Source organism: Glycine max, chromosome 17, assembly GCF_000004515.6.
Source record: "Glycine max cultivar Williams 82 chromosome 17, Glycine_max_v4.0, whole genome shotgun sequence".
NCBI lineage: Eukaryota > Viridiplantae > Streptophyta > Magnoliopsida > Fabales > Fabaceae > Glycine > Glycine max.
The window spans coordinates 39,355,596-39,367,149 of NC_038253.2; the positions used below are offsets into that span (position 1 = coordinate 39,355,596).

Sequence of the window (11,554 nt, forward strand, 5' to 3'; positions counted from 1 at the left end):
TAAACTTATGGATACCTATAATTTAAAATTAATTGAATATATTTAATTATATATAACTTAAGTTGCTCTGATATAAATTTAGTATAAATATAAAAATTCATAATTATTATTTTTAGTATATGTATATATATGTGTTTTAAAAGTATTTGTTTTAGTATAACAATATACTTCAAATTTGTTTGTGTTTTAATTTAATTTATTTTTCTGTTTTGACTCTTTTAATGGATACCTATGAAATATGAATATACTTGTTAGCATAAACACTCACTAGGACAAATAAAACGGGGACAATAATGACACATTATAACATAGTTTGTTGAATATAATTTTTTATTTTGTTAACGAGCTAGAAAATAATTATGTTTTTTTTTTTTTACTATTAATTTTGTTGATAGACTTGATAGTTGTTAGTGGCTTACCTTCCCACTTTTATATAAACATGTCTTTCCCTTATTAAAAAATAAATAAGCTTGATTGTGATTTTGATCCCCTTAAATTTTAATTTTAATTGATCCTCTTGATAGATTAATAACAAATAATTATGATTAACTAATTTAATTATAAATTAATTAAACTATTAATTATTAAAAGAACTAATAAAAATTATTAATAATTTCAATTCTTCACAACATTGTGTTTCTCTTATTCTCCGCAAATACCTCTTCCACCTCCACTACCCCACGCGACTCCACCGGCAACAACACTATAATAGGATTAATAGTCTTTTATTAAAGTTTTTTAATTATCAATAATTTTTTATTTAATTTATAATTAATTTAATATCTCTAATAATCACAATAATTAGATAATAATCTACAAGGGGACCAAATGTTAGAATTAAAAATCAAGGAACTAAAATTATAGATTTAAAAAATTATAAGGACCAAAATTGTAATTTAGCCTAAAAGGTAAGAAGAATATATATAGATTTTTTTATTAGAGTTATTTTCTCTCTAACTTCTTAAAACTCTCAAATGATTAATTCCATGGTTTTCTTTTTTCCTACACATAATATATTCTTCATGTTAACGTGATTACTTAATTATAAAAATCTAATTGATTTTACAGTGTAATAGTAAAGGTTTTGTAATTATACGAGATTATGTTCTTTTATTTTATTACACATATAAATTAAATTAATCTTGTATATTTTTTTATTAACTAATTTTTGCTCTCTCTCTAACCAATTTGCATTGTTGTACAAATTAACAAATAATACATCTTTTATTCCATTTTTGTGCCTATTTTCTACTTATATCCTTGTATATATTTTCTACTAATACTTCAAATTATTTTTTTAAAGTATGTTTTTAATTATTATATGCTCTGGATCACAAAAAGAAAAAAAATTATAGTCCCCCTTTAACAACATCTTGTTGGTGTCCTTGCACACATATGCACAAACACACACACATATATATACATATATATATACATATATATATATATATATATATATATATATATATATATATATATATATATATATATATGCAAAATTGTAAGCAGGAATAAAATTGTATGTTAAAAATTAGAATAATATAAGATTTTGTAAATTTTAAACCTAAGATCTAAGCAGGAATAAAATTGTTTACATTAAAATTATAATAATGTTAGATTATTCATTTTCACTTACAAATCAACATTGTACATGACATAAGTTATTACACTAGTTTTATAAATTAAATTACCTTATTGAATAAAAAAAACTAGAAGATTAAATCGAATCTAAAAATTAAATTAGGAAATAAAAATCAATTTAAGAAAAATGATTAGCAATATTTACATGTCATTTAGGAAAAGTGAAAATAGAATGGGCAAAGCATGATCCCTTTGCTGTGGTTTCTTTTAAATTTCATTACAAGATAAAGCTACCAAATGTATTTTCTTCTAGTGCCGAGTATTACTATTTCATTTCTAGAACATAGTTTCTTTGTTATGGGTAAATGTTGACATAATGAGCATAAAAATAAGATATGAGGGAATTGTGTCTGGTATTTTCTTTCTTTTCATGTGAATATCTTTAGGGGTGAAACGTGTTATGGGTTTGCCACTCTCACTATATTTGCAAATAGGAAGTGATTGCTTTATATTTTTTTTGGTGTTGTTCTCTTTAAATTTGTTTGTTTTAATGACATGTAAGTTTTATAAAAAATAATAAATAATGTAATTATTGTTAATTATACAAATTTTATTTCTTTTGAGAAAATACAATTTTTTTCATCCAATGACCATAACTTATTCTTAAAGTTATATTTAAGTTGAAAGTTACATATACTTTGGTTTATTTGAATTCTAAATTTGAATTAATTTAAGGACATTTAAAATAGAGATAAATGTAAATCGAGTGGAAAAAACTTGTTAAAATTTATAACAATAAATAATAATAATTTTAAGTTGTTAAACTAAATATACATTAAATAACCACATCATCACACGAGCATACAAATTTAATGTAAAAAAACAGGACTAACTTTTTATAAAAAAATGAAGAATTAATAATATAATTTTTTATTATCTTTACATATATATTTATTTTCTTAATTGTTTATTTCTTTTAATTTATCATTTCCATAGTTATTTCTAAATTGAATTTCAATTTTTTAAATTATCAAACAATTAAAATAACATTTTATCACAACATAATTTTTTATCATAATATAAACTATAATTTATATGTTCAAAAATATTTATTTATCACAAATTTTAATTATAATATAGTTTATATATTAAAAAAAAATTTATGATAAATTTAGTTATATGAAAATAAAAATTTGTCAAATATATCGTGATGAATAAAATATTAGTTTGTACAAAATTACAAATAATTTCTTAACAATAAAATATTGTTTTTCTTATTTTTTTTAATACTCACGATTTTTACAATTATTAATATATGAATTTCTATCTCACAATAAATATATTTGAATTTTCTTTAAAAACATATTTATAAATAATATCCGAACAAAAGGAAAAATTGACAATGACTAAAATAATAAATAATAAAAAAATTATTTAAATAGTAAAAAAATATTATTTAAAAAATTTAAAAATAAAAAATAAAATAAATATATTTGACAATGACTAAAATAATAAAAACAAAAATAAAAATACTAAATTAAAAAAAATATATTTAAACTCAAAACATTAACCGTGCTGAAAATATATTCCCCCCAAACAGTCCCGCCTGGTGAAACTTAAAAAAGCGGAAGTAAACACAGAAAGAGAGGGAACACTCAATTCACACCTTAAAAATTAAAAAAAAAACAAAAAATAGAAATGACTACTTTACTAGTATTAAAAAGGAAAAAAATAAAAAAACAAAAATGGAATCCAAGAAACAAAAGAAGACAGTACAAAAGAAGCACATTAAAATTCAGAGCGTGCAAATTGCAAAATGCAGAAATTGCTCAACGATTTCCCCCAAAAAATGAGTTTCACGGGAAGCGGGAAGAAGACCCACCGCAAAAATTTCAAACCACAAAGACAGCATTAATATTCTTCCTTTCATTTCCAGTTCTTCTTCTTAAACCCCTTATTCTCCTTCTCTCTTGCACTGTCTTACAATTTGAATTTTCCAATGGCAACTTCTGAGAACAACAGCAGCGCGCGTCCCCAACGCGAAGCGAAGAAGAGGGCCGCAGCTGCAATATCCCAAATTCATGGCAACGCCGCCAAGAAGAAACGCGTCGTTTTAGGCGACGTCACTAACGTTTCCTCAAGCGACGTCGCCGTTTCCGTTTCCAAAAAACCCGTTCAGACACATAAAAATGTTAAACTCGAGAAACCGGCCGCGCCGGTTGCCACGCCGGAGAAGGTTGAGGAAAGACACGACCCGCAACTCTGTGGGCCCTACGTTTCTGATATATACGAATACCTTCGCGGAATGGAGGTACTAACTAGGGTTTTCTTTTGCTCCTTTTTTTTTGGTTTCTAATTTCAATTTCGTATTAGGGTTTCTGATACTTAAAACGGCGTCGTTTTGGGGATGAAATGTGTGTTTTGTGTGACTTAGGTGGATCCTAGTAAGAGACCATTGATGGATTATGTTCAGAAGATTCAGAGGGATGTTAATGCTAACATGCGCGGTGTTCTTGTGGATTGGTTGGTGGAAGTTGCAGAAGAATACAAACTTGTTTCGGACACGCTTTATTTCTCTGTTGCTTATATTGATAGGTTTTTGTCGTTGAATATTTTGTCGAGACAGAGGTTGCAATTGCTGGGGGTTGCTTCAATGCTCATTGCTTCGTGAGTTTCCAAATTCTTGAAATCTGGGTGCAAGTTTTATTTTATGTGTGTGAATGTGTAATGTGTGAATTATCTAAGTAATCTTGCTTTGTTGCTTTTGGGAAATAGGAAATACGAAGAGATTAAGCCGCCCGAGGTGGAGGATTTTTGTTACATTACGGATAACACATACTCTAAGGAAGAGGTGATTCTTGTGTTTCATTTGTTGTTAGTGTTACTGCATGGTTTGGATTTGGATTTTGCTGATTTTTGTAACTTATTTTTTTTTTTTGGTAATGAAGGTTGTGAACATGGAGGCTGAAATATTGAAGGCTTTGAAATTTGAATTGGGTGGTCCTACAGTGAAGACATTCTTGAGGTGTGTTTCTTTGTTGAATCTATGTCCATGTTGTGTTAATTTTGCTTGTTTTAGTTGTTTTTGCCTTGGCATTTTGGCTCATCGCTCTGTATGCTTTTGCCTTCTTGTTTGCAGGAGATTCTCCAGAGTTGGTCAAGAGGGTGTTGATGTAAGTTAACAATTTGTTAACTGTTATTCATAAGCTTAAAAGTGGTTTTATTAGCATAATTTACTCTGTATTAGGTGAAATTGCCATAAAAAAGGGTTTTAGTCAGTTGCTCAATTCAATAAAACTAGAAAACCATATCCGATGATTTTATCTCTATTGTACACAGTTACACACAACAGTGTTGTTAAATAGCCGCTATAACAGTGCTTTAATGTTACTGTGTTGTGGAATTTAATGGATGTGATTTGTGATTGCGACTCTGCCTGCTATTTTAGCTTCTATCGGTGTCATGGTTGCAGCGCCTTTGGCCAATCAAACTTTTAGGTTATTAGGATGCCAATTTTTGTTCATTTTATTTTTACTTGCACACAACTTAATTTCTAATACATATATAATTGATATATATTTATGATTTATATTCTACAGTCTACAATCTACAATTCAATACAAATTTGATTATCTATCAATTCATATTCTAAGATCAATCTCAAATGACTTTGTGTATGATTTTCAAATGAATCTATGTAATTTTGTATCATTGATATGAATCACAAGATTCCACAATTTATTTATTTTTCCCACTTTTTTACTTTTGTTTAATCTATTTTCATGAAACAAATTGAAGTGTCATATAAGCTTAAATTCTTAAATAGAAAAGTATTGAAAGGGGATTTTTGAACTTATCTTTGATTATTTTGCTACTTTATTTGTTGCTCACTCATTCATTGCATGGACTCTATTTGGCTATTTTGTTACTTCATTTCTGTTCTTCAAAAATAAAGGCTTCACAACTTTGATTTATCTAATAATTTTGCCTTATAAGATTAATGGTCAAGTTGTTTTATCTATTTCGAGTCTAAAATTATTATATTAAACATTATATATATATATATATATATATATATATATATATATATATATATATATATATATATATATATATATATATATATATATATATATATATATATATATATATATATATATATATCAATATCATCTTTATGACATTTGAAGTAATTTTTCATTGTTTTTGAATCTCATGATTTGATACAAATTATGGTTCATGATTCAAAAATTAGCTTTGTGATTCATGGTTTGAAGTATCTTGATTTGATAACCTTATTTTGAACTGTGACTTCTGTTATTTGCCTGTAATGCTATCTGTTATATGATACACCGGATTTTTGCTTTCTGCAATTGATACCAATGACAGACATTTTCATTTCTTGTGTGCGAAATGTGGGGAGTTTTATCATTTGGCTAATATTCTTGTCCCGTTGTGCAGACTTCTGATCTCCAGTTTGAGTTCCTTAGCTGCTACCTTGCCGAGCTCAGTTTGTTGGATTATAATTGTATAAAGTTTTTGCCATCTTTGGTGGCTGCATCAGTTGTATTCCTAGCAAGATTTATGTTTAGCACAAAGACACATCCTTGGGTAATGATTTGTTTATGTAGATATGTACTTGGTATTCAATATAGATTGTGGAGGCAGTTGCTAAATTATTTGTTTACAGAATTCGGCACTCCATCAACTCACTAGATATAAACCTGCTGACTTGAAGGAATGTGTTCTAAACTTACATGACTTGTACCTCAGTAGGAGAGGGGCCTCTTTGCAAGCTGTGAGAGAGAAATACAAACAGCATAAGGTAATATTTTACACTATTTTTTCCCTTGCTTAGGATGTAATATGTCTCATCTTGAATAATTTTTTTTTTCAAGTTGAATTATTAATTTCATTGTACTCGTCACATTGGAAAACATACTGATTCCAGTTGCATTGGGTGTTTTGGTACAGTTCAAATGTGTGGCAACAACACCATCTCCTCCCGAGATACCTCTTTCTTTTTTTGAATTTGAGGGGCAGATTCTTAGGCAATTGTAATTTGGCTATTCTTGGTATGGCTCTGGTTTCAACTATTGGCAGGAAAGTGTTTCCTAACACTAGAGATGAGAGTTTCAGACATTTTGTTGCACTTGTTTGTAGAGAGAGAGAGGTGCTTGCCAGAAATGCAGCGACAACATACTATGCTGGCCTCACTGACTTTGTGATTGAGCTTGTGTGAAAATGAGATAAATCCCATTAGTTGAGAATTAGGTTATTTTTTGACAATTAGAAGTTCTTTGTAAGATTTCCTTGAAGGATTTATGATTTCTATGTATAGGGAAATGCTATACGTTTTCATTGTAGTTGTTCCATTCTAAGATGTCCAAACTCTGATATTCAGAAATCAATTTTTCAGCTGTAAACAAGTGTTGGATTGGTTACTTTAACCCAACCATTTTTGTCCGTGGTCTAAACAAATGTCTGTGATAGAATATAATTGAGTTTGTCTGTGTAGTCTATGACTGAGTTTGTCTGTGTAGTCTATGACTCTATGTTAATAGCACGCTAAAGTAATGTATTGGTTTTAAACACAGCCATTTGATGAGTTTGTTTGTGTGGTCTCTATGAATCCTTAAGATGAGTTTGTCCAAGACTTCGTTCAAATGTCGGTGATAGAATATAACTTAGTTTGTCTGTGCAGTCTAGGTTAATAGCATGCTACACTGGTGGGGTGGTGGAATGGATGCTACCCCTATTCAGAGCTTGTTGTGTTGCAGAGTGAAGGTTTGTCCATAGTGGCCACAATCCTGGTCTGAAATTGCACCAGGGAATCTATAGTGGCCACTACAGGAGGGGAGGGAATTCAAAACCCCTAAAATGCCCATAAAACATAGGAATTGTAGACTGTTGGAAACATTATGGGGGAAAATCCACAAGACAGTATGTTATTTTTACTGGTGGTTGCCCCCCCAAAAAAGTATCTGAATGTGTTGACCAGAAATGACCTCTCCATGGTCATAACGAGTTAGATGCAGAAATGATTAAATCTGCAAACTTCATCAAACTTTTACTTCTTAGCTTGCGGAAATTGCTGACATAAAACTCGTGTTCCTGAAATGCTAGTACAGCAAGGTGAAAAGAAGCAACTGGAAAAGAAGCAACTGGAAGTAGTTGGGCAGGAGTAAGACGACACATGATTCCTATAGTTTTTTTTTTTTTAAATTACACATAACTATTCTCTTATGATGTAATTACTTCACAATAGAGACTAAAAAAGTCCTACCTAAAAAAGAAGATTGACAAGAGATCTATTGCTTTATCACATCATCAAGATGTGTTATATTACCTCGATGATGTTATTACTTGACATTGACAATATAAGTTGTTTAAAACTGACCCTTAGTATACCTTAAACAAAACAATAGAAGTTGTTTAAAATCTTTTAAAAATAATTTAATGCCTGTAATTTATTTGATAAATCACGCTGAATGTGTGAGAAAAAACTGTTTGATCCATGTAAAATATATTATTGGGAAAAGAACTTTCTCTCTCATCTATTAGAAAAATAATTTCTACGTAAACTAATTTTAGAAAAAAACTCATTTCTTTTTATAATTTTCTTCTAGAAGTGTTTTTAGATAATTTTATATAAACAAATTCTTAAAAGTCGTATCAATAATGCATTCCTATTATACTAAAAAAAATATTTTTATTCTAAGTATTTTATTTTTATAAATAACATCTCTAAACAAAGAAATATCAGTTTTCAATTTTTAGGAAAATCTTATTTTACGGAATAATTTTTAATAATCTTCTAACAAATAAAAAAACATATTTCTATTTTTATATTCTCTAGAATCAAACAAGATTATGTTTAAACAAACGCCCCCAAGTTAGTTGTTTTTAAAGGAATAAAGTCTTTACTTCCCACTCACGTGACTCACAGGACTAACATTTGAATTTTGGTTAAATCTTCAACAGCATTTCAAATGATTGAAATATCCCCCTACACACTCGACCTAGTTAAGCTTGAGAAGCGAATATTCAAGTATATTACTAGTACTGAATTTCAGGAATCACATTCTAGATATTATGCTCAGATATAATTGTTTTAAAGATATTTAGTTGACATTTTGTAATTTCAAAACTTATACCAATATAAAGGACATGCAATCTTCTCAGATTCACATTCCGGAAAATAATTTTTGATATTTGAAATTGAAACATACAGAAGCTAAGAAATAGAGGGAACATGAACATTTAGAGCTAGCAAAATTTGGCGATTGCGCAAGATTTCATTTTCTGAAAATTCCAAAATGCACACCAGAAGAGCCACTGCAAAAAAATTCAAACATGAGAACCACAAAAAAACACTCATCTTCTTGTTTTTCTTATACCCTCATTTCTTTTCTCTTTCTCAACACTCTTCTAATTCGAAGCGCCAATGGCCGATGCAGAAAACACCACACCCCCCCAACGCGAAGCGAAGAAGAAAGCCGCAGCTGCAATATGCGAACAACTTCGCCCCGCCAACAGGAAGCGCGTGGCTTTGGGAGACCTCACCAACGCCGTTGCCACGTCGGAAAAACACTCTTCTTCGCAGAAAAGGTAAAAACTCGAAGAACCCATAGCCACGCAGGAGAAGCCAAACGACCCGCAATTGTGTGTTCCCTACGATTCCGACATTTACGAATACCTTCGTGGGATGGAGGTACTGGTACTGGTAATACCGTACTAGTATTAGGTTTTTCTGATAGCTAAAACCAAGGTTTTAAATGTTGATCCCGTTATACTTTCGTTGTGTAAATGGTTTAACTATGAACACTTCTATTGTTCAAAGTGTCCTGATATTATACACATTTTTTTTATTTAGTTTTCAATTTAAAAATGACTTTCTGATAGCTTGAACACTTAATCAGATAGCTTTATATAACTTTTTAAAATGATGTTTATATCATCCATTTAAATATTTAGTTATAAGTTATGAATATTTTATTTCATTAAAACCTCTCTTTCACTTTGTTGAAATATTTGGTGTCGGTGTCATAGATTATGGTGCTGATGTTGCGACCCAAATAACGGCTGCGGATTCTTTATAAGAGTTTGGTTAAGACTGCGTCTATTTGGGAATGCAGGTGGATCCTAGTATGCGACCGTTGCCGGATTATGTTCAGAATGTTCAGAGGGAAGTTAGTGCTGACATGCGCTGTGTTCTGGTGGAAGTTGCGGAGGAATACGAGCATGTTTCGGTCACCCTTTACCTTTGTGTCGCTTACGCCGATAGGTTTCTGTCGTTGAATGCAGTATCAACAAAGGGGCTGCAATTGCTTGGGGTTGCTGCGATGCTTATTGCTTCGTGAGTTTCCAAATGCTTCAGGGGTGTGTTTGTTATTGACATTCAAAAAATTATTTTTGAATAAATTGATTTTATTAAAAATTTATTTTAAAGTTATTTGATTATATTTGGATGTTTTTATCCTACAAATAAGTTTGTAGAAAAATTCACTATAAAATCTTTGATATACTTTAATCTGTATTGTCAGTGTAACACTTTCAATTAATTATAGACCAAGATAAATTTTTGAATGTGAGAGTAAACATTAAACATTTTATAGAGTTTAATGATCTGTATTGTCAGTGTAACACTTTTAATTAATACAAAAATTATTAATATGATAATTATTGTAAAAATTCATAAATTAATAATTTTTAATTAAATGATAATAAAGTTATTTTATTCTGTTATTGCATAATCTATTTCTCTTATATGTGTATGTATATATATTTTGCTAATCTTGTTTTGCTAATAGAAAATACGAAGAGATTAAGGCACCTGCAGTTGGGAAATTTTGTTACATAATGGATTACACATACTCCAAGGAGTAAGTGATTCTTGTGTTTTTATTGTTGTTAGTTTTTTTTTAATTATTTAACATGGAAGCTGATATATTGAAGTCGTTGAGGTATGAATTGGGCGTTCCTACAGTGAAGACATTCTTAAGGTGTGTTCCTTTGTTGATTCTATGTCCATATGTTGCATTGATTTTGGTCGTTTTAGTTGCTTTTTTCTTGGCTTGTTGTTTCACTCTGTATGCTTTGCGCTTGTTTGCAGGAGATTCTCTAGAGTTGGCAAGAGGGCGATGGTGTAAGTTCACACTTGTTTTGACCCATTTGTTACACCTTATTCATAAGCTTAAAAGTGATTTTATTAACAGCAATGTCCTCTATATTAGATGGAATTGCCAAGAAAAGAATTTTGCCCAGTTTCTCAATTCAATAGAATTAGAAAACCATTCCCTCAAATTTTATCTCTAATGTACACAGTTGGATTGAGTATAGTAGGTGAATTGTTGTAAACCTTTTTAAGTACCTGTTTTTTATTCTTTTGAATTAAAACATCCACAACACACTCATTTTTTGCGTGCCAAATATGTAATATTCTTGTCCCTTTGTGCAGACTTCTGGAGATCTCAAGTTTGAGTTTCTTAGCTGCTACTTTGCTGAGCTCACTTTGTTGGATTATAATTGTGTGAAGTTTTTGCCATCTTTGGTTGCTGCATCTGCTGTATTCTCCTAGCAAGATTTATGTTGAGCATATAAAGACACATCCTTGGGTAATGAATGATTTGTTTTTTGTAGATGTGAATTTGATATCCAATGTGGAGGCAATTGCTATTTTTTTTCACAACTTGGAGCTACATCAACTCACTAAATATAAACCCGCTGACTTGAAGGAATGTGTTCGAAACATACATGCCTTGTACCTCAAGTTGACTGTGCGCAACCTCCGACCATAAAGTGGTGGTTCTTCCCCTTCTGTCTTTTGAACTGCAAGATATTTCAGTATGTTCTCAAGGTATTGCTGCAATGAAATCAGCCCAAAATTACCAAAAAAAGATTAAAAAAAACTAATTTGTCAAATATTCCACTTTAGTGACAAAAGTGGAGCCATAGACGGTTTGGTCGCTAT

The 11,554-nt window shown here is 30.0% G+C and overlaps 1 protein-coding gene and 1 pseudogene across 2 annotated transcripts; both read left to right on the forward strand.

Moving 5' to 3' along the window:
• Positions 1 to 3,280: 3,280 nt before the first annotated feature.
• On the forward strand, positions 3,281 to 7,010 carry LOC100801988 (putative cyclin-A3-1). 2 transcript variants are annotated; one of them, XM_003550268.5, is made up of 8 exons: positions 3,304 to 3,892; positions 4,016 to 4,248; positions 4,357 to 4,432; positions 4,530 to 4,606; positions 4,721 to 4,754; positions 6,043 to 6,192; positions 6,272 to 6,406; positions 6,556 to 7,010. In XM_003550268.5, exons 1-8 carry the CDS (start codon positions 3,581 to 3,583, stop codon positions 6,640 to 6,642), a joined length of 1,104 nt encoding a protein of 367 aa, XP_003550316.1. In that variant the 5' UTR covers positions 3,304 to 3,580; the 3' UTR covers positions 6,643 to 7,010. The 2 variants fall into 2 exon arrangements, with proteins under 2 accessions (XP_006601271.1, XP_003550316.1); XM_006601208.4 differs by having other exon boundaries at positions 3,281 to 3,892; positions 4,530 to 4,754.
• A 1,780-nt stretch (positions 7,011 to 8,790) lies between these two features.
• Positions 8,791 to 10,623, forward strand: LOC100784135 (cyclin-A3-2-like; annotated as a pseudogene).
• Positions 10,624 to 11,554: the final 931 nt, after the last annotated feature.

Coding starts and splice junctions, on each gene's coding strand:
- LOC100801988 (XM_006601208.4), top strand. CDS start 3,581: ATGGCAACTTCTGAGAACAACAGCAGCGCGCGTCCCCAACGCGAAGCG. Junction 4,755..6,042: donor TTGGTCAAGAGGGTGTTGAT/GTAAGTTAACAA, acceptor CCCGTTGTGCAG/ACTTCTGATCTCCAGTTTGA. Junction 6,193..6,271: donor GCACAAAGACACATCCTTGG/GTAATGATTTGT, acceptor ATTTGTTTACAG/AATTCGGCACTCCATCAACT.